A 21,621-nucleotide genomic window follows, 5' to 3' on the forward strand; every position below is an offset into this window, starting at 1 on the left:
GCAGCACATGATTGCACCCTTGACTGCAAGGGAGGCAAGTAAACTGTTTTGGGATGCTTTCAATTAGTAAATTGATTTGGCTACTTTGTACTGAAACTTAATTCTGTTTTCCAAATGAAAATCTAAAGTGCTTGTAAAAAATGTAAACAATCCAAAAATAAAGTAAAAAGTAGAAGCCTTCAGTAATCAGAGTACAATTTGGATGGATTAAGGGTAAGAAATGTGTTTTGTACACGTTATTGATAGTGGCCATGTCAAAAAGACCCCAAGTCTAGGTAGCTGTGTCAGATTTCTTTTTTCAGGTTTTGTTTTGTTTTGTTTAATGAAGATAAAAGAACTGCTCTACAGGGTCTTTATGAAAGATTAGTCAGGGTATGTATAGTGTCCAACACAATACCTAGTGCCTGGCAGGCATAGAGTTAATACCTACTATTATCATTAAGATACAGAAATAAGGCTAGTTGGTCATACAGCCTCTGCATTAGAGCTAGAAACTTTCTAAATTTAGTCATTGGAGGAATGAAGTAAGGTTCTTTATTGCATCCATGGCATGCCATAGAAACCCCTTAGATAGTCTTCAGCTGGCTCCTGTTCTCACCCATTGCTCTCCAAATGGCAGAATGAGACTCTAGAGATCATATAAACCTCAGGGGGTGACCTCAGATAACTAGAGGGAGATTGAGAATGAATCAGAACTGACCTGTAAGGAAACTGGTTTCAGGAAATACCAACCTCCATTTTACAATGATTGCCTCACTGTTTCCATGAAGATACTCAGCCAGCTCTCTGCTTTTGTAAAGATGCACCAAATAGATAATTTTACCCCAAGCTCACATGTTCAAGTTAATCTTGGACCAAAGTCAAGTAGTACCATCATGGAATTTCTGGGGTACAAAAATACAGAAAAGTAATTACTACCATTTCATTATTAAAATATTTAGTAGTAAGAATCTTGCAAGTGTGGCCTTATAGGGCAAGAATATTAGTTTCTTTGTGCTCTCAGCTGCTAGGTTACTTTAGCCATTTTTCTGCACAGTACTATTTAGATGCTTATTTTCAACTGTTAGATAACATTTCACTGTCTTAGTTTCCCAGCTGCTATGACAAATACCATGCAATAGAAAGGCTTAACCTAAGGAATTTATTGGCTCACAATTTCAGAGCTAGAAGATTTGCTTTCTTCCAGGGTTGGTAGCATACTAACTGGCTAGCAATCCTTGGGTTCCTTGGCATTTCTGTCACATGGCAATGTCCTCTCCTTTCTCTCTTGGTTCCATTGACTTTCACCTTCTACTCCTCTACTCTTCCACATGGCTTTCTCTTCATAAAGCCTCCAATAATAGAATTAAGGCCCACCCTCATTCAGTTGGGCCACAACTTAACTAAAAATCACATTTTCCAAAGGTCCTATTTACAGAGGGTTCGTACCCTCCGGAATGGATTAAGAACATGTTTTTTTCTGGGGTACATAACTCAACCTAGCATAATCACTAATCTTTCTGTGTGTGGTAGTACATAACTCAGGAAAAAAGTATACCAGTAACATGTTTTTAAGAAGTGGTTTTGTGTCTAGGGTTCATAGCTTCAGCTAATTTCAGAAATCCTTCATCTTCAACTACTAAAAGTAGTTGACAGTTTAGCACAATCATTTCGACAAGTTTTTTTGTTTTTTATTATCTGTGGCAGTGCTGTCCATAGTGACAGAATATCTGAACATGTGGCTACTGAGTACTTGAAATGTGGATGAAGTGACTAGGGAGCAGAATTTTAAATTTTATTTAATTTTAATTACTTAAAATGCTAATAACTGTATGTGGCCAGCAGTTAACCATATATGACAGTGCAGGATGATGGATTCAAAACTAAGGAATTTTCTTAATAAGCATTTTCATAAAGTGAATTGCTTTGAAGTTTAATGAAAAGAGTTGTTCCATGTCATAAGATCCACAGCCAGTCAGCCTTCTTCTCCCTACTTTTTAGATCTTCTTAAGTTTATTTTATGTATGTCCAGACCTTTAAGTTGTACTTAGTGAGGGGAGTAGGGAAAAATTTGTCTACTCCATCTTCCCAGAAGCAGAAGTATTAAAAAATGCATCATTTTTAAGGGTACAGTTTGATGAGTTGTGATAAATGTATACATCTGTATAATCACAATTTCAGTTAGTAAAGAACATTTCTGTCACCTCAAAAGATTTCCACTTGCCTCACTGTAGTTGATCTTCACCAACCATAGGCACCCACTGGTTTGTTTGTTAGCTGTGTTTTTATATTCTTTCTTTTGCCTGTTCTTATATTCTTTATATCTAGATCTAAAATTATTTATAATTATTTAGGAATTTTTCCTTTTGAAATCTGAGATGGTAAAGTTGACATTCTGCTTTTAATTTATCCTCACAAGATAGGAAAAATTTCCAAATAGTATGTTTTCTTGAAGGACTCATAGCCTAAATGTAATTAAATACCTAAAAACCAAATATGATTTTTAAAGATTATTTTATTTGATGTTTTGAATTCTAGTAAATCAAACAGTTCTCTATTAGAATTATGAAAAAATCAAATCTCTATTATATTGTCTTATATTATTTAAATTTTTTGTAAGCATTTATTGACTCGGAAATATATAATGCTCTTTCTAAAATTATCTAGCTAATCTTCTTTCTTAATGCTTATATGAACTGTCAATATATTTACCTATTTAACTATTAGGAAGTTCTTAATAGTGATTGTTTTATATATAAAATCAACAGCTTTCAAAATCATTAATAATGGCAGCATTTTGTTCTTGTATAATAAACATAAATATACTTCAATTAATTGAGGGATTTTCAACAAATAAAACACATAAGGACTTTTTTCATTCTTGATTATATTTAGAAGCCTTAAAAATGATGATTCAGAGAATAGTAAATCTTAAAGCATGATGTGGTTAAACTTTAGGATATAATGATAACCTACGCAAATGTAATTCCGCTTATATAAAATATCTAGAATAAGCAAATTCATAGAGACAAAAGTAGATTAGAGGTTACTAATGACCAGAGGGAAGGGAGTTATAAGGAGTTATGGCTTAATGGGTGTAGTTTCTATTTAGTGTGATGAAAATGTTTTGGTAATGGATGACGTGATGGTAGTACAGATTGTAAATGTAATTAATATCAATGACTTGTACACTTAAAAATGGTTAAAATGGGAAATTTTGTGTTATATATACATTAATTACCACAGTAAAAAAAAAAAATTAATCTGGGTTTCTCTACTCATTTTTATTTTGTTTGCTTTGCTTTGCTTGCTTTTTTGTAATTTTTTTTATTATTTTATTTATTTTATTTTATTGTCTTGCTTTTCTATGTTCTGCTCTTATTGTTTTGTGAATATATTGATTCTGAGGAAAGAAATTAAAAAGTGGATATAAATTTAAAAATAAAATTAATTTGTAGAATTTGTCATGTCATGGTGTTTGAAAATGCTGTGTAGGTAAAAGGTTCCATGAATGAATCATGTTTTTCTTTTCCCTTAAATAGTCATGTTGGAAGCATCTGCAGAGAATGTTTTACAGCAGGACTTTTGCCATGCTATTAAAGTGGGAGTGAAATATACCCAACAAATAATTCATGGTATACAGCAGTTGGTAAGAGAAATTGGTGTTACCAAGAGGACACCTCAGAAATTATTTACTCCATCGCCAGAGATTGTGAAACACACTCATAAGTAAGAACATCTGTTTGTATAATAGAAAATATAAAATTGTCACCAGATTTTTCTTCTTCTCAGGAAAAAAAAACTTCCCATGCAATCTCTGTTTGCACATTAATGTTCATAAATAGCAAAGCATTTTTTTTTGTCATTGTTGTAAATACCAGATCTTACTTAGAAAAGGATGAACCCGTCTCTCTCTTCTAGCCACATTGTCCTGTTTGAGTCTCAAAAGTTTGTTGGCTGAGATTCAGATAATCCCCATATATCTCTGTTTCAGAAGAAAGAAAATAAAGCATAAGATATTTGAATACCTGAGGAAACTGGTGAGGTTCTCAGAAAGAAATCAGGTATAATCACCACTGTATACCCAGTGCTTAGAACAGGGCATGACAAATAGACAGGCACTCAATAAATGTGAATGAATCACCAGAAAATTATTTCATCTCATTTGAAATAAATTCAAAAGTGGTTTTCCCCTTAATCTCAGTCTCACAGCCAGTCAGAAATTAAAGGATTATATAAACTGTCCCCAATAATCAAAAGAGTTTCCTGTAATCATTGAGCAAAAGTGGATAGAATAATAGAAAACAAGAGGCTAAAGAGAGAGAGAGTGTGTGTGTGTGTGTGCGTGCGAAAGAAAAATCTTAAGGTGGAATTAATTGAACAGTTAAAAGCAAGAAGAAAAAGGGAGGGCATTTTGGGCATTGTACAATGTGATTTCTTTGAAAGGTATGGAGAAAGATGTTCTAAACACAGGTTTTAGATATGAGCTTCATTCTTAATTAATTTGTAAGTTTGAATATGAAAATGTTGATAATAGTCTGTATGTCTCAACATTTTGCCTAAATATGATCATGCTGAAAAAATGCAAGGCATAATTAAACAAATATTTATTGGACTGAAAAATCAAGAGTGTGATGATCTGCTATATGTCACTGGTAAAATCCTTCCTGGTGAATAAACATGAGAAGTGTGAAACAGATTTGGTTCTTTTCAGTAATACTGGTATATAATTTAAAAAAAAATTTTTTTTTGCTTATTAGAGAAATTTTATGTTTATAGAATAATCATGCATGAAATATAGGATTGCCATGTACCACCCTATTACTAGCACCTAGCATTGGTAAGGAACATTTGATACAATTGAGGATAGCACATTTTTTATAAATTGTACTATTAACCCTCATCCATGGTTTAACAGGTTTCGTAATTTTTTTCAAAATTGAAATTAATTTTTTCTATCTAAAAATATACTAATTTAAAAATACAAGATCTACAGTAAATATTTTTTCCAAGCTTATCTTTCAATCTTATTTTTGATGAATTTCTTGTGAGATTTTTAAATCTATTTGTTTTGTTTCTGCTTTACAAATTTTTAATTTTTACATCATCAGACGTGTCAATATTTTTCTTGATATTTTCTGGTTTTGAAATCATGGTTGGGCTTCCCTATCCCAGGATTATATAAGTATTCAAATTTTTCTTCTAGTACTTCTGTGATTTCATTTTTTTTTTTATCTTCATTTTATTGAGATATATTCACATACCACACAGTCATACAAAACAAATCGTACTTTCGATTGTTCACAGTACCATTACATAGTTGTACATTCATCACCTAAATCAATCCCTGACACCTTCATTAGCACACACACAAAAATAACAAGAATAATAATTAGAGTGAAAAAGAGCAATTGAAGTAAAAAAGAACACTGGGTACCTTTGTTTGTTTGTTTCCTTCCCCTATTTTTCTACTCATCCATCCATAAACTAGACAAAGGGGAGTGTGGTCCTTATGGTTTTCCCAATCCCATTGTCACCCCTCATAAGCTACATTTTTATACAACTGTCTTCGAGATTCATGGGTTCTGGGTTGTAGTTTGATAGCTTCAGGTATCCACCACCAGCTACCCCAATTCTTTAGAACCTAAAAAGGGTTGTCTAAAGTGTGCGTAAGAGTGCCCACCAGAGTGACCTCTCGGCTCCTTTTGGAATCTCTCTGCTACTGAAGCTTATTTCATTTCCTTTCACATCCCCCTTTTGGTCAAGAAGATGTTCTCCATCCCACGATGCCGGGTCTACATTCCTCCCCGGGAGTCATATTCCACGTTGCCAGGGAGATTCACTCCCCTGGGTGTCTGATCCCACGTAGTGGGGAGGGCAGTGATTTCACCTTTCAAGTTGGCTTAGCCAGAGAGAGAGGGCCACATCTGAGCAACAAAGAGGCATTCGGGAGGAGGCTCTTAGGCACAACCATAGGGAGGCCTAGCCTCTCCTTTGCAGCAACCGTCTTCCCAAGGGTAAAACCTATGGTAGAGGGCTCAATGTGATTTCATTTTATGCACTTAAATCTTTTCTATCCTTCTCTAATTTATTTTCTTGTAGGCATCAGAATTGGTTTAGTTTGGGTTTTTTTTTAAATTTTGTTTTTCATTTTCCAAATGTATAGGCAGTTTCTCCTAGCACGAGTTATTAAATGGTTTATCTTTTTTCATTTAAAAAGCAAAAATGGTATAGTTATGTGGATATTGCTTTCAAAGAATATGTTTATTCTTGCAGGTATTTGAACTCGCTATTGTGTTTAAAATTGGTTTTGTATCATATTATAGATAATAAATTCGCATTAAACAGCAATATATTTGTATTTTAGTTCCCTATGAAATGGTTGTTATTTTTAAATAATCTAGTTTGTTGTTAATAAATATTTTGATTTTGCTTATAATTGAAATTGCCTGTTTCCAAATATTACTATGCTAACTTTTTTTTCTGCTTAAAACAGACTTGCCATGGAAAGACTCTATGCAGTTTTTACAGACTATGAACATGATAAAGTATGTACCCCTGAATTTTGTCTTAAATAATTGTTCCAGGAATTCTTTTTTATCATATCCCATGTAAATTTGTTTGTGAATGATGGTTCTACTTTTATAAAACATCTTTAAACAGAAAGCTAAAAAACAAAAGCCTAGCTGAATGTTTCTCCATTCTTCTTATATTGAGCAATACAAGTTTTAGGAAAAATGTACAAATATATTTGAGTGATTTATACAAGTAATATTTCTCCTAAATTAATTAACATTTCTAATCTTTTAAAGAATACTGCCACCAGAGAAATTTATGTGCTCTTTCAATGTGCTTCTTATATAATAATTAAAAAATAGAAATATTACATATTGCCATATGTATAACAATTGAATGTGAATTGTCTTTTAGATTTCCAGAGATGAAGCTGTTAACAAGATAAGATTAGATACCGAAGAGCAGCTAAAAGGTAGGTTTTGTTTTTGAATTTAAAAGAAATAATAGATTGTTTCCAGCTGTGAAACCTAGAAGAAAGCAGTTAATCTCATTTTTTTTTTGCTTCTCAGCTTTGTCTTCAGTGAACTCACGATAATAATACATCACAGGGTTAGTGTGAAATTAATTTATATGAGTGTGCCTGACACATTCTGGGCACATAGTAAATATAAGTTTAATGTAAATATTCTTGATCTTTTCTGGATCAGAATCTTATCATCTAAGGTGGGTAATTTTATATCCTGTCATTTGAAAGCCGAAAAGATACTCTTAAAATTCCTAAGATTTTTATCTGTGAAATTGCAATATTGATAATATCTGGTTTATGGGAATTAAATAAGATTTACAGCTGTGCTGGCATATAGAAAATGTTCAGTAAATGTTAATGGATGCTATTGTTAATTAGTATCACATCAAACTATAAAATTTAGATTTTTGAGAATTCAACTCTCTCTAGAAATTATTAAACAAAGAATCTTACTGTTAAATATCAATCAACTTAAACTTAATATGAACCAAGCTTGACAAAGTTATTGTTATTTTTTTCTGCAAATGAACAAATATCCCCTCATCTGAGTATTTTTCTTATTTTAAGATAAAAACTGCTGTAAGCCTGATTTTTCTTTGAGGTTGTTATTAAGGCCATTACCTATAATTGCTGTTGGAAAAATTTAGTCCTTTATCATTATATTTCATCCTATTGATTAAGAATAAGAAATTATATAAAACATTTTGCCTCATTTAAAAACAAAAGTATTTTGTATTTGCATTATACATAGTTGAATATCTCCTGTCTTTCTGAGTTAATAGGACAATGTTAAGTGTTTTGATGCTATTTATCTTCCTTTCCAAATGCGACCCATTAAAGCGTTAAAATTAATATTAAATATAATGTTAAAATTTATTCTTATCTGGTGAAGATAAAAGACTTAATATACTATCTCTATTTCTGTGATTATTTCTTATGTTTTGGTTACTTGAAATGTATATGTAATTACATGCAAAGTAAAGAAAATTGTTTCCCAATTTGCAGATTAAGATAAAAGTTTCTAAGGCAAAATAGTGAGAGTCACTACTCTTAAATCTGTTAGAACTTTTCATTATATGGGTGACTGGATTTGTCAGATAACATAATACCTGACAATAGAGAACTAATTTCAGAGCACTCTTCTTCTGGTAGAAAGCAAACAAGTTCCCAATAACAATAAATTGAACTACTTAATACTTGGTGTATCTTACCTGCTTCAGAACATTCGATTCATCTACTTTGCTTGGGGACTAAATGTTCAGAATCAACTCTTTTATTTTACTCCCATAGTAGGTTGATTTGATGCTGTGACTTAAGAGAAATCTTTTCTTCCAAAAAGAGGAAATCTTTGTTTTGGTTTGTCTTTCTTCCATAGAAAAATTTCCAGATGTCGATCCATATGAAATAATAGAATCCTTCAATGTTGTTGCAAAGGAGGTTTTTAGAAGTATTATTTTGAATGAATACAAAAGGTAAACATCCTTTTTTGATGAAATTGAAGTATGCATTTTCTCTGCAAGTTGCCTAGAAAATGGTACCTTGTCCAAAGCAGAGAACTTTTTTCAAGTGAACTGTAAAGAGTTAAGATATTTATCTTATAAATGGAAACATTGTAGAAAGAATATGCAGATTATGTGAATGTACCTGTCAGAATGTATCTGTCCCTGTGTGTGTATTGTGAGTAGAGCAATGGTTTACAACCATGATGGTACATCAGAATTACCTGTAGAGTTTTTAGCAGTACAGCTGCATGGGTCACAACCCCTGAGATTCTGACTCAGTGAATCTTAGGATGAGGCTTGGGAATCCATTATGCAGGTGGAATTGAGAACTTCATGGGAGGGATAAAAACATAATATGTGATTTTCTGATTTCCAACACAACTTTATATACTTATTTCCTTTATTACTCTAGGTGCGATGGTCGAGATTTGACTTCACTTAGGAATATAAGTTGTGAAGTAGATATGTTTAAAACTCTTCATGGATCAGCATTGTTTCAAAGGGGACAAACACAGGTAATGTGTGTAAAAAGCTACAATTAATTGCTGATTTAGGATTGCTTATTCCAATAGAAGTACTTAATGTAGATGCTATAGGTTTTTATCATATGAAATATCTATTCATATTACCATCTGGTAATTCTTTTATATTTCAACAGCTTTATTGAGGTATAATTGACTTACAATAAACTGCACATATTTAAAATATATGATTTGATAAGTTTTCTTATAAAATATAAACTGAGAAACTCACCACAAGCAAGATAATGAACATATTAATCATTCCCAGAAGTTTCCTCATGCCCCTGAAATCCCTTTCTCATGCTCCCACCTCTCCTCCCCACGCAACTACTGATCTGATTTTGTCATTGATTAGTTTGCATTTTCCAGAATTATTTGTTGTTTTATTGTACTTTTCTTTTACTCTCAGGTACACAAAATTGAGTCATTCATTCTCTTCAGTTTATGACATACTATCATTGTTGATCTGTTTAAGTACCGCATTTGTTTTTCCCCTTTAAGCTGTATCTCAGTCCCATTCTCTTACCTTATGTAGACACCCACTCTCTTGTATTTCACATGTATTCTTCCTGTTCACTGTGTTTAATTATTTAGATATATGTGTATCTGTTGTTTTGTATATCGTACTATGATCCCACTATTTTAATCACTAAACTTGAGCCACTAATTTTTGCTTATCTGATGGGTTCAAATTGGCACCTCCTTGCTTTTATTTGCGTTTTCCTGATTAGTCATAAGACAGTTTCTCTATATAACAGCCATTCAATAGGATCGCTATATAAATCATAACCTGGGGGACTACACACCTCTAGCATATTTTCACATATATGGTGTCCCAGATAGTTTTACAATATGTAGTGGACCTGTATCAGGTTTTCTTTCCTGTTCATATCCTTTGACTGATTTTTTTTTCTTTTTTGAATATGGTTTACTATCTTTTCCTACTATTTTGCAGTAATTTCTTAGAATTGAAATATTAATCCTTTTTCAAAAACAAAGCAGACTTTCTAGATATTATCTCTCTCTCTGTCATTTGTTTTTTAACTTTGTGTATGGTATAGGCTTACTATATGTCTAGAGTGAACCTGAAATCTTTAGCTTAATGTAGTCCATTCTTACCTTTTTAACTTTTGTGTTTTGTGTTTCTAAGAGTCTTATACAAGAAATTCTTCCTTACCCCAACATCACAAAATTATATACCTACTTTTTCCTTCTGTTAGGTTTATAGTTTTAGCTATCATATTAAAGTCATTAATCTATTTTTCTTGAGTGTATTCCTATACATGGTGTGAGGCAGAAATCTCCATAGTGAGCCAATTATATAACACCACTTACTAATCATCCAGTTTTCCCACTGGTTTGTGATGTCAGCTCTTTCTTTTTTTTTTTTTTTTTTTTTTAATCATCATTGTATTGAGATATATTCACATACCACGCAGTCATACAAAACAAATTGTACTTTCAATTGTTTACAGTACCATTACATAGTTGTACATTCATCACCTAAATCAATCCCTGACACCTTTCATTAGCACACACACAAAAATAACAAGAATAATAATTAGAGTGAAAAAGAGCAATTGAAGTAAAAAAGAACACTAGGTACCTTTGTCTGTTTGTTTGCTTCCCCTACTTTTCTATACATCCATCCATAAACTAGACAAAGTGGAGTTTGGTCCTTATGGCATTCCCAATCCCACTGTCACCCCTCATAAGCTACATTTTTATACAACTGTCTTCGAGATTCATGGGTTCTGGGTTGTAGTTTAATAGTTTCAGGTATCCACCACCAGCTACCCCAATTGTTTAGAACCTAAAAAAGGTTGTCTAAAGTGTGCGTAAGAGTGCCCACCAGAGTGATCTCTCGGCTCGTTTTGGAATCTCTCTGCCACTGAAGCTTATTTCATTTCCTTTCACATCCCCCTTTTGGTCAAGAAGATGTTCTCCATCCCACGATGCCGGGTCTACATTCCTCCCCGGGAGTCATATTCCACGTTGCCAGGGAGATTCACTTCCCTGGGTGTCTGATCCCACGTAGGGGGGAGGGCAGTGATTTCACCTTTCAAGTTGGCTTAGCCAGAGAGAGAGGGCCACATCTGAGCAACAAAGAGGCATTCAGGAGGAGACTCTTAGGCACAAATACAGGGAGGCCTAGCCTCTCCTTTGCAGCAACCGTCTTCCCAAGGGTAAAACTTATGGTAGAGGGCTCAACCCATCAAACCACCAGTCCCCTATGTCTGTGGTCATGTTAGCAACCATGGAGGTGGGGTAGGCGAATACCCCTGCATTCTCCACAGGCTCCTCAAGGGGGCAATACATCTTTTTTTTTTTTTTTTTCCTTGTTTGTCTTTTTTCTTTCTTTTTTTTTTTTTTTTTAACTTTCCCTTCTTTTTTAAATCAACTGTATGAAAAAAAAAGTTAAAAAGAAAACAAACATACAATAAAAGAACATTTCAAAGAGACCATAGCAAGGGAGTAAGAAAAAGACAACTAACCTAAGATAACTGCTTAACTTCCAACATGTTCCTACTTTACCCCAAGAAAGTTACATAATATAGCAACATTTCAGTGAACTTGTTCCTACTACATCCATCAGAAATTAACAGACCATAGTCATTTCTGGGCATCCCCAGAACGTTAAATAGCTTATCTGTTCTTCTTGGATTATTGTTCCCCCTTCCTTAATTGCTCTCTACTGCTAGTTCCCCTACATTCTACATTATAAACCATTTGTTTTACATTTTTCAAAGTTCACATTAGTGGTAGCATATAATATTTCTCTTTTTGTGCCTGGCTTATTTCGCTCAGCATTATGTCTTCAAGGTTCATCCATGTTGTCATATGTTTCACCAGATCGTTCCTTCTTACTGCCGCGTAGTATTCCATCGTGTGTATATACCACATTTTATTTATCCACTCATCTGTTGAAGGACATTTGGGTTGTTTCCATCTCTTGGCAATTGTGAATAATGCTGCTATGAACATTGGCGTGCAGATATCTGTTCGTGTCACTGCTTTCCGATCTTCCGGGTATATACCGAGAAGTGCAATCGCTGGATCGAATGGTAGCTCTATATCTAGTTTTCTAAGGAACTGCCAGACTGACTTCCAGAGTGGCTGAACCATTATACAGTCCCACCAACAATGAATAAGAGTTCCAATTTCTCCACATCCCCTCCAGCATTTGTAGTTTCCTGTTTGTTTAATGGCAGCCATTCTAACCGGTGTTAGATGGTATCTCATTGTGGTCTTAATTTGCATCTCTCTAATAGCTAGTGAAGCTGAACATTTTTTCATGTGTTTCTTGGCCATTTGTATTTCCTCTTCAGAGAACTGTCTTTTCATATCTTTTGCCCATTTTATAATTGGGCTGTCTGTACTATTGTCATTGAGTTGTAGGATTTCTTTGTATATGCAAGATATCAGTCTTTTGTCAGATACATGGTTTCCAAATGTCAGCTCTTTCATAGTCAAAGTTTATAAATACGTTTCTTAACTGTTCTCTTTCATTGTTCTGGGAGTTTCCTGGGCCAGTATGAAACTGTTTTCAATTATTATGGTATGGGGATATATGCCTTAATTTCTAAGAAGGCAAATTCTTCCTCTTTGCTTGTCTTAGCTGTTTAAGTATATTTGTCCCTTCATATAAACTTTAGAATGATGTTAAGTTCTCAAAAAATGTGTCTAGGATTTGAATTGCAATTGCAGTAAATTTATAGATTATTTGAGAGATAATTGTATTTTTACCATTGAAATCACAGTCTTTGCTATGAATATAGTCTATCTCTTCTTTGATTCAAGTTTTCTTTTATGCCCTTTAATAAAATTTTAAAAATATCTTCATTAAGTTATACCACATCCTTTTATTATCCATTCTGACCATCCTGCCTTTTAACTGGAGTATTTAGTCCATTAACAATTTAATTGTTGCTATCGAATTTAGGTCTGTCATTTTTTTGTTTTTGTTTGTTCATCTTTTTTGCTCCTTTGTTTTTCTATTCTTCTTCTTTTAGGTTAGTTGAATATTTTGTTTAGAAATAGAGACAAATAAAGATACATCAATCCACTCTGATACAGACAGGTCTGGGGTCACCAGCAAAAGCCTGACTCACATAGGTTCTGATGGAAAGATGTTGATTCACATAAAGAAGAGACAGAGCAAGGTCACCTTCAGTAGTGGGCATCAGTTCCCTGTGGCCAGCACCCTATGTTCTACACACAGCGTCCCTCTCTTGTGTTTGTGTGCTGCCGCAGTGGAGGAACCCTGCTTCTTCCACTCCAGGGACAGATATACCACCATATTATGAACTGGATGCCCTAAAACATGCCCACCAGAGTCACACTATCTCCAGTGAACATTTACAGATACTGAGGACAATAGTGGAAGGAATGGACTAGCTGTCGTCGTATCTACCAGGTGTTTGTATTTTATTGCGCTAGGCAGACACACCTGTTTTTGTTTGTTTGTTTGTTTTTTTGGTTGTTTTTGTTTTTCACAAATAACTTATTTTTAATAAAATACATCATTCTGTTAACACATGCTAAACAATCTAAACTTTTTAGATATTAGGTAGTGCAGGTAGAGGGGAATGTTTAATTCAATAAAATGTGAGTATTAATGAAAAACAGATTTTAGTTTAAACTTCCATAGTGAAAAATCATGAATCTGGATTCATTGTACTTCATAAAAACAAGATCAACCTAGAGGAAACCAAAAACTTCCAAACTCTGGAAAAAACTTAATTTTAAAATTTGTAAAATTTTTAAGGTTTAGGAAAAACACTTGGTTCCATCTAAGTTAGTTCATTTAGCTAAACTTTTAAATTTGTTTCTTGATTGTCTTACATATAAAATTATTATATAAGGAGACAAAATGTGAAAAGGGGTGCCTATGGGGTGTTTATAGTAAAAATTATCATTTTTTTATAACTTAGATTACTTTCATTTTACTTTGCACCTTATTAAAGTATTACATTCAATGTCAATTTTTCTGTGTCTCTTATATTTCTTTATTATGCATTGCATTTCTCTTTTAAATGTTAATTATACAAGTAATACATGCTGATGGTAAAAATTTTTACAATCTGTCAGTAAAACAGACACATAGTCTGCTTTAAGCCCTATTTATACTCTCCTCTCCAAAGGTAGTCACTTTAACATTTTAGAATGTGCATTTCTCTAAAAAGTTATATGCATTTTTGAACAAAGATCTGTGATGTGATTGGTAATTTTTTTTATCATTTATTATATTTTCATGCCTGAGCATAATTGTCAATTGCTCAAAACATGTTGATGTTCTAGATTTTATTTTTCTGTAAATATTTACAACTTTTGAAATATGTAGCCAATTCCCCAACTTTTATGTTGTTCTTCAAAAGCATCAACCTTCTCAAGGAGATTAATATTGCATTTTGTGCCAAACAACCTGTTAATTTCAGTGTGTGGAATATAAAATGGTGGGCCTGCATGCTTAGGTGGATCATAAGAACTAACAGAGATGAGGTAGTGGAACCCTCTTCTTGTTAGGGATAACATTATATCGACATAGTGGTCTCGATCACCTGGATTAACAGCGACTGAAGCTCTTCTATCCCAAATCCTGTCAAATCTGCCAGTATTTACTCTGGAAAGATCAAAAATGCTGCAACAGTACAATGAAATGTTCCCTGAAGAACTCTTAAAATACTTTGGCTCCAGGAATTTCAGCAATTGGTTCTTCTGAGTAAGAAAGATTCTGTTCTGTAAAAAATTCTCAAATCCCAATCTCACTGATCTCCACACCAACTGCTGTGTCCCGGGTCTGCAAACCTCATCTCAACTGCTTTTCCACAAAGAGGAAAAAATATCCTGAGGCTACTCTTGTCATTAGGAAGAGTATCCAAAGTCTTCTTTAATAGCTGATGTCCTTGTTCTTGATGAAATTCTTGATGAAATGCAATGTTGTGGCTCACTCACTTTTCTTGTCCTTCTTCCGGGGTTAGTACTCGGTTTTTCTGTACCTCGTTGTTGGGGTACTCTTTACTTTTGAGTAAAGTTCTTGTATTGTTTGTAGTTTTGTAGATACCTTTGCCTCACAAGCAGGTATCTCCAGTGCCTCTTCAGCCACCTGCTGCCTACCACCCACACTTGGTTTTGAGCACAGGATGTATTTGTGGGTCTCAGGAAAGGCGGCAGGCTGCGCTGGGACTGCCCCCTACCATAATATTTTTTAGAATTCAATTTTAATTTGTCAGTTGTATTTTTAGCTATACCTCTCTGCATTATTTTTTAGTGGTTATAGTATACATCCTTAATTTCTCACAGTCTATTTAGACTTAAATTTTGTGCCACTTCACATAAAATAAAGAAACCTTGCAAAGATTTAGATGTATTTGCTCCCCCTCCCTCATCCTTTATGCCTTACTTGTATGAATATGTCTACAGGTATTAAAAATTTTACAAGGCAGTGTTACAATCTTTACTCTTAATAGTCAGTATGTATTTTAAAGAAGTTGATACCATGTAAATATGGTTCAGAGTCAGCCAGAGATTTGGTTGAAGTTTATACACTGAGATTTTCTGGTGCTCTCTCTGAGATTCCTCCCCAGCAACCCCTCACTTTTCAGCAGGTAGACTGTCCTAAACTCTGTCTTCTAGTTCTTCAAGCCAGTCAGACTTCTGTCAGAGTTGTAACCAGTTGCACATAGCTTAGACTGGGGCTTGCCTTCAGTCTGAAAACTTTACATTTCGGTAACTCACCTAGAACTTTTTCCTTCTTTCAAGTATGGACTTCCTGCCAGTGTCTCTCTGCTTTTGTTCATTCTCCAGTGTCTTCAGATTAAAATATATGTGTACATATATTTTGTCCAGAGTATGTGTCTTGTTATCTGTAGAAATAATGTTCTAATAGAAGCATCTCTGTCATTACTAGAAGTGGAACATCCAGATATTATGCATTTTTGGAGAGGTTAATTCTTACATACCTTTTGTGTTTATTGCTATTATAAATGGTATCTTACCTATTATATTTTGTAATTAGTTATTGCTGATTCCAGTTTAATGCTATTGGTTTGTATCCGTTGATCTGGTATAACTATCCTTAATTAGTTTGTTGATTCTCTTGGATTTTCTGACTAATCATACCATGTGCAAATAATGACAGTCTTCTGTCTTCTCTTCCGATCTTTTTATTTCCTCTTTCTTCTCTTATTGTGTTAGGCAGGATTGCTAGTATATGTTGGAAAGTAATACTTTTAAAATCGCAAATTGATTGAGGTGGCCAGTATTTTATTTAGGTTTTTAAAAGCATGTTTTCCATTAATAAAAGCGATCTATAGTGTTTTCCTTTCTTATTCTGCCTGTATCAAGTTCTTCTATCAAGGTTATAAAACGAGTGGGGGAGCTTTCCCCTTTATTATGTTTTCTGAAATAACATATGTAAGATGCATATTACCTGTTTTTGAAAAGTTAGTGGCACCTGTAAAACCATCTGGACGTGGTTCTTTGTGTGAGGTTAGGAGCTGGAAAAAAGGGGAGGTTGACTACCATTTCATGGTCTGTTCTATTTTTCTATTTCTTTTTGTACCAATTTGGGCACCTGGTATTTTTCTGGAATTCATTTCATCTAAGTTTTTGTAATTTATTGGCATGTTGCTGTTCATAATATTTGTTTATGTGATTTAAAATCTCTATCATGTCTGCAGTTCCCTCTTTTTCATCCTTTGTTTATTTAAACCTTCTTATTCTTTATTAGTCATTCTGTAGAGGGTTGTTTCTCCTATTAACCTTTTCAAAGAACCAGCTAATGCTTTTTTTAACATTTTATTGTAAAAAGTATACAACTCAGAATTTTCCATTTTAACCACATTCAACTGTACAGTTCAGTAGTATTACTTATATTCACAACATTGTGCTACAATCACAATATCCGTTAGCCTTATTTTTTAATCACCTCAAAAAGAAACTCTTCACCCGTTAAGCTATGTCTCTCTTCCTGCCCTCCACTCTCACACTGGTAGCTTATAAACTACTGTCTGTATGAAATTTACTTCTTCTGGGTGTTTAATATAAGCAAGATCATACATTATTGGTCTTTTTGTGTCTGGCAAGGTTCATCCATGGTATAGCATGCCTCAAAATTTCATTTCTTTTTATGGCTGAATAATATTCCATTGAGTGTATACACCATATTTCATTTATCCATTTATCTATTGATGGACACTTGAGTTGCTTCCACTTTTGGCTATTGTGAATAATACTGCTATGAACATTAGTGTACACATATCTTTACAAATATATCCCTTGGCTCTGCTCACTTGTTTTCATTCTTTTCTCTATCTGCTCTTCAAACTATGTGACTTCCATTGTCCTGTTTTCTAATTCACTTATTCTTTCTTCTGCCTGTTCTGCGGTTGGACACCTTTATTGTATTTTTAATCTCCAATATTATGTTTTTCATTCTCAAAAGTTCTGTTTGGTTCCTTTTTAAATTTTCTAATTTCTTTTGTTTATACGTTGTCTTCTTTATATCCTTTTAGTTCCATGTTATGTCCATGTTTTCCAATGTTGGGTAGAAGTTCAATCTATATTTATTAGTTTGTATTGTTATTCAGATTTTCATTTTTACTTAGTTTTGTCTTGTGCAGTTTTTATGAGAAGTGTATTACAATCTCCAATTATAATTGTTGATCTCCCTCTCTCTTTGTTGCATCAGTTGTCACTTTATATGTTTTCAGGTTGTATTGTTAGGTGCATATGTTTGTTCATTCATTTATTCCAGAAATATTTATTCAGCACTAACTCATCTAGTATCAGTCACTGTTTTAGGCAATTGCAGAAAACAGGAGTACAACCGGAGAATATAATACAGTTGTATTGATTATATAGTTGACATAACAGTATTTCTTTAAAGATTCAGAAGCAGAATAGGTGTTGCTTTCAGGGTATCGTAAACACTCATTCAAATTTACATAATGAATTTTAAAAGATACTCCAAAAGTTTTCTAGTTGTTTGAGCATTCTGATTACTTTGATTCTGAGTGCATTCATTGAGGCAATGACCATGTCTAATTTATTTCTCTCACTCTTCCTGTCTCCCTTGCTAACACTTCTAGTATAGTGCGTTGTATACATAGTCTTTATGGTATTAGACCTTTGGATTATTGAAGTTTACACATAATTCAAATATTTATAGAATGAATAAGTGTTTATTCTGTACTCTGATAAGATTTATATAGAAGGTAACTATCCTCTTTAAAAAAAAAAAAACTAATTGAGTTCTTCAAATTTTATCAGTTTTCTTCTTTGTTAGTAAATTAAGCCCTGAGGAATTTTTTTCTTCTATTTTAGGTGCTTTGTACCGTTACATTTGATTCATTAGAATCCAATATTAAGTCTGATCGAATTATAACAGCTATAAAGTAAGTTTATGTTTTTAGGGTATACCATTCAATATATAATTGAAGTTTATGTAGTATATTCTAACTCATTAGTTTATGAACAAATATTAGTAAAGCATTTATTTCATTAATGTGGATACATTTAGTTTTTCTGTCTCAGGACAGATTTCTTACGTAATTTGAATGTCAAGGTGGCTTTTTTATTATAAACAAGAGAGCAAATAAATTACGGCAGGATTCCCAGTTGCCAAAAAGAATCTAGAGGCCTTTAAAAATAAAAAAACACCTTGCCTAGTCACAAGACATATTTGATTTTGTATTCTGGAGTACTCGGCTCTCCTCCCTTTTTCCTAAAAAGTCAGCAATAAAATTATGTTGATCAGTTTTAGATGATGAGAATCTGTGCTACAGTCCCCATCAGCATTACTATATCAAGAATCTAGAACCCTCAGCCACAGTTATTTCCTTAGTGCCCCACAGGCTCTTCCTTTTCCCTGGTTAAGGGTCTCGGAAGATCACAAGACTCTGCCTTCCTCTTGCTACTGCTCAGCTGGTGAGGATAATCCCTAATATCTTCAGGATAGCGTCACTAAATGTTTTTTAATAAAATCAACAATGCAGCTATGTGTATAAGGCTAGTATGCTCATCCTAATCCTAATCCTTTTTGGGAGCATTTATACTTAGTCTGAATTTTATATTCCCATCTAGGCCAGAACTTGATTGCCCTGCCTTCTTCACTTTGGCTCCTTTCTCTTCTAAGGGAGGCAACACAGCTTAATAAGAAAGAGCACTGGGCTTGCCCGGGGCACCTTTGTTCTAGTCTTAGGTTTGTCTCTAATCATATAAGTGAGGTAGCACACTTCACTCAGCCATGCTGGCCTTTGGTTTCCTTTTCATGTACTGGACTACATGATCCCTGTTCTCCCCTCTAGCCCCCAAAGTCTATGATTCCTGTAATCTTTAGAAAGGACTTGTTTTTTATTTCTTTTCCCAAGGCTGCAATTTACTGTTACGCAAATTCTGCCCTGGAGTGGGAAAGTCAGGGACTTTCTCTAATTCCTCTGCGGAGGAGTGCCTTTTAGTAATTCGACCCAGAGGAGGCACTGTTTGTTAAGGCCCTGTATGTGTTGGTCAGTTATAGGTAAATCAGTTTTCTGCTTACAGAAACTAAATCATGTTTCCTCTCATACTTTTCTTCATTGTTCTAAACACATTCCCAACTGTTCTCTTTTCCAACCTGTCAGATCTTCTGACAACTATATTATTTCAGTCACAAATCTGCATTTCACATGTTGACTGGTAGAAAGATCATAACTCTGAGATCTGACCAGTGTGATTATAACATTTAGATTCTCTCAATAATTATTAATGCTTAAAATATATATGCCTACTGTCTAAGTATTCAAGTCTAGATATTTAAGTGCTTGTATTTGAAGGAAAATTGTTTTCCTAAATCTGGGTAGAATTCATTCCTAAGCCCCAGAGAAAATAACATCTCTGGCATTCATCTTTATAATTCTTTTGGTTTTCCATTTTGTACCAACTCTTACTAACATCGTATTGTTTAAAAAAAAATTCCCTTGAATATTTTTAGTTGTTTATTGAAATAAATTTGTTTGCATTTGTCTGATGTTTTTAACATGATGCTTTTTGTTTGTAGTGGCATAAAAGATAAAAATTTCATGCTGCACTACGAGGTAAGGTGAATTTTCCAACACTTTATATGAAAACTTTCCAGGATACAGTAAAGTTGAAAGAATTTTACAGTAAACACCCATATACCCATTATCTAGAGCCTGCCATTAACATTTTACTCTACTGATTTTATCACAAATCTGTTAAGGTGGGTTTTTGTGGAGTTTCTTATTGCATTCAGAAAGGATTTAGAGAAATAGGAAGTAGTTTTCCAAACAACAACTTCTTGTTCTCAGTCTTATGTAAAAGTTAAAGAAAATATAGGAGACACATTATACCTGTCACATTTGTGTCATACAAAAATAGGGCTTTTCAAATACCTCAACTGACAAATTCAGCTTCTTCCTTTAGCTCATTTGTATGTTAATATTTTTACTGAGTTTTTTAGTAATTAAAGAACTGAGATGTTTAATATTAAGTTACGTTATGTAAAACTGTCATATATAATCGAGTTATGATTAGCTTAAATATTCACAACTAATCCTAAAGAACCAGATATGATCTATTGTACTTTTAATTTTATTATTTGAATCAAACACCCTGAGAGGCCAGTGTAAACACGGTAGCAAGTCACTTCACTTTTGTGTGACTCTGTTGGCCATCTCAATTTTGATGAACCTGCTATAATCAATAAAGAACATTTTATGTGGAAAGTGGATGCTAGAAAATATCCATAAACCTAGAGATTCACGTAAGTCTTGATCCCTTGTAAACATCCTGTTCTGGGTATACCCAGATAGTACAGAAATCAAAGAGAAATTGTAATTGAGTAAAGCATATCCTTTGTCACGAGCTGGCAATCTCATGCCAGTCTAAAAAGTCAGCTCTAGCTGAGGTTCAGTATGGGCCATTATTGCTGTATCATTCCATTTCTTAAAAAATTTTTATTGTAAAATAAAAATAAACATAGAAAACCAATAAAACAAAGGTATGGAAGAGTTTTTATAAGAAAATTCTTGTCAGGAAATAGAACTTTGCCAGCCACCCCAAAAAACCCTCCTCCTTGCATTTCTGATGTGTATCCCTAGACACTATATTGTGGACTTGTCCATTTTTTTTTAATTTGATATCTCTTTAAGTCTCCTTTAATCTATTGGTTTCTCCTCCATCACATTCTTTTCTTTACAGTCTATCGTAGAAGCTCCAGAGCCATTTGACCTGTAGAGTTTTCATGGCCTGGATGTTGTTGATTGCATACTTACGGTGAAGTTCACCATGCTCCTCTGCCCTCTCTGCCTCCTGCAAATTGATGCTAGAGCCAAAGCTTTGATCAGATTCATGTTCTGTTCTTCTTTTTTGCTGTTATTTTTTGTTAAAAAAAAAAACTGGAATTCGAGATTTTTATGTGAAATCTCCCAATTTTTCAGTGATAGCAACCAATTCATATTCCTTTAAAACAACATATTGATCAAATACAAGTTAGCAAATTCTGCCTAAAATATATTTTTTCTATATAAAATAATTACATATTAAAAACTAAAAGTATATATATACCCTTATGGAA

The 21,621-nt window shown here is 33.5% G+C and overlaps 1 protein-coding gene across 3 annotated transcripts in view; it reads left to right on the forward strand.

The window, feature by feature from the left end:
- PNPT1 (polyribonucleotide nucleotidyltransferase 1) overlaps positions 1 to 21,621 on the forward strand; it is a 53,500-nt gene that overhangs the window by 12,424 nt on the left and 19,455 nt on the right. For all 3 annotated transcript variants that reach the window (XM_037807012.1, XM_037807013.1, XM_037807014.1), the window contains exons 9-15: positions 3,522 to 3,708; positions 6,476 to 6,527; positions 6,910 to 6,967; positions 8,397 to 8,493; positions 8,936 to 9,038; positions 18,372 to 18,442; positions 20,083 to 20,119. In XM_037807012.1, coding sequence (XP_037662940.1) covers positions 3,522 to 3,708; positions 6,476 to 6,527; positions 6,910 to 6,967; positions 8,397 to 8,493; positions 8,936 to 9,038; positions 18,372 to 18,442; positions 20,083 to 20,119 — 605 coding nt within the window. The remainder of the gene's footprint in view (positions 1 to 3,521; positions 3,709 to 6,475; positions 6,528 to 6,909; positions 6,968 to 8,396; positions 8,494 to 8,935; positions 9,039 to 18,371; positions 18,443 to 20,082; positions 20,120 to 21,621) is intronic.

This window comes from Choloepus didactylus, chromosome 17 (genome assembly GCF_015220235.1).
Source record: "Choloepus didactylus isolate mChoDid1 chromosome 17, mChoDid1.pri, whole genome shotgun sequence".
Taxonomy (NCBI): Eukaryota; Metazoa; Chordata; class Mammalia; order Pilosa; family Megalonychidae; genus Choloepus; species Choloepus didactylus.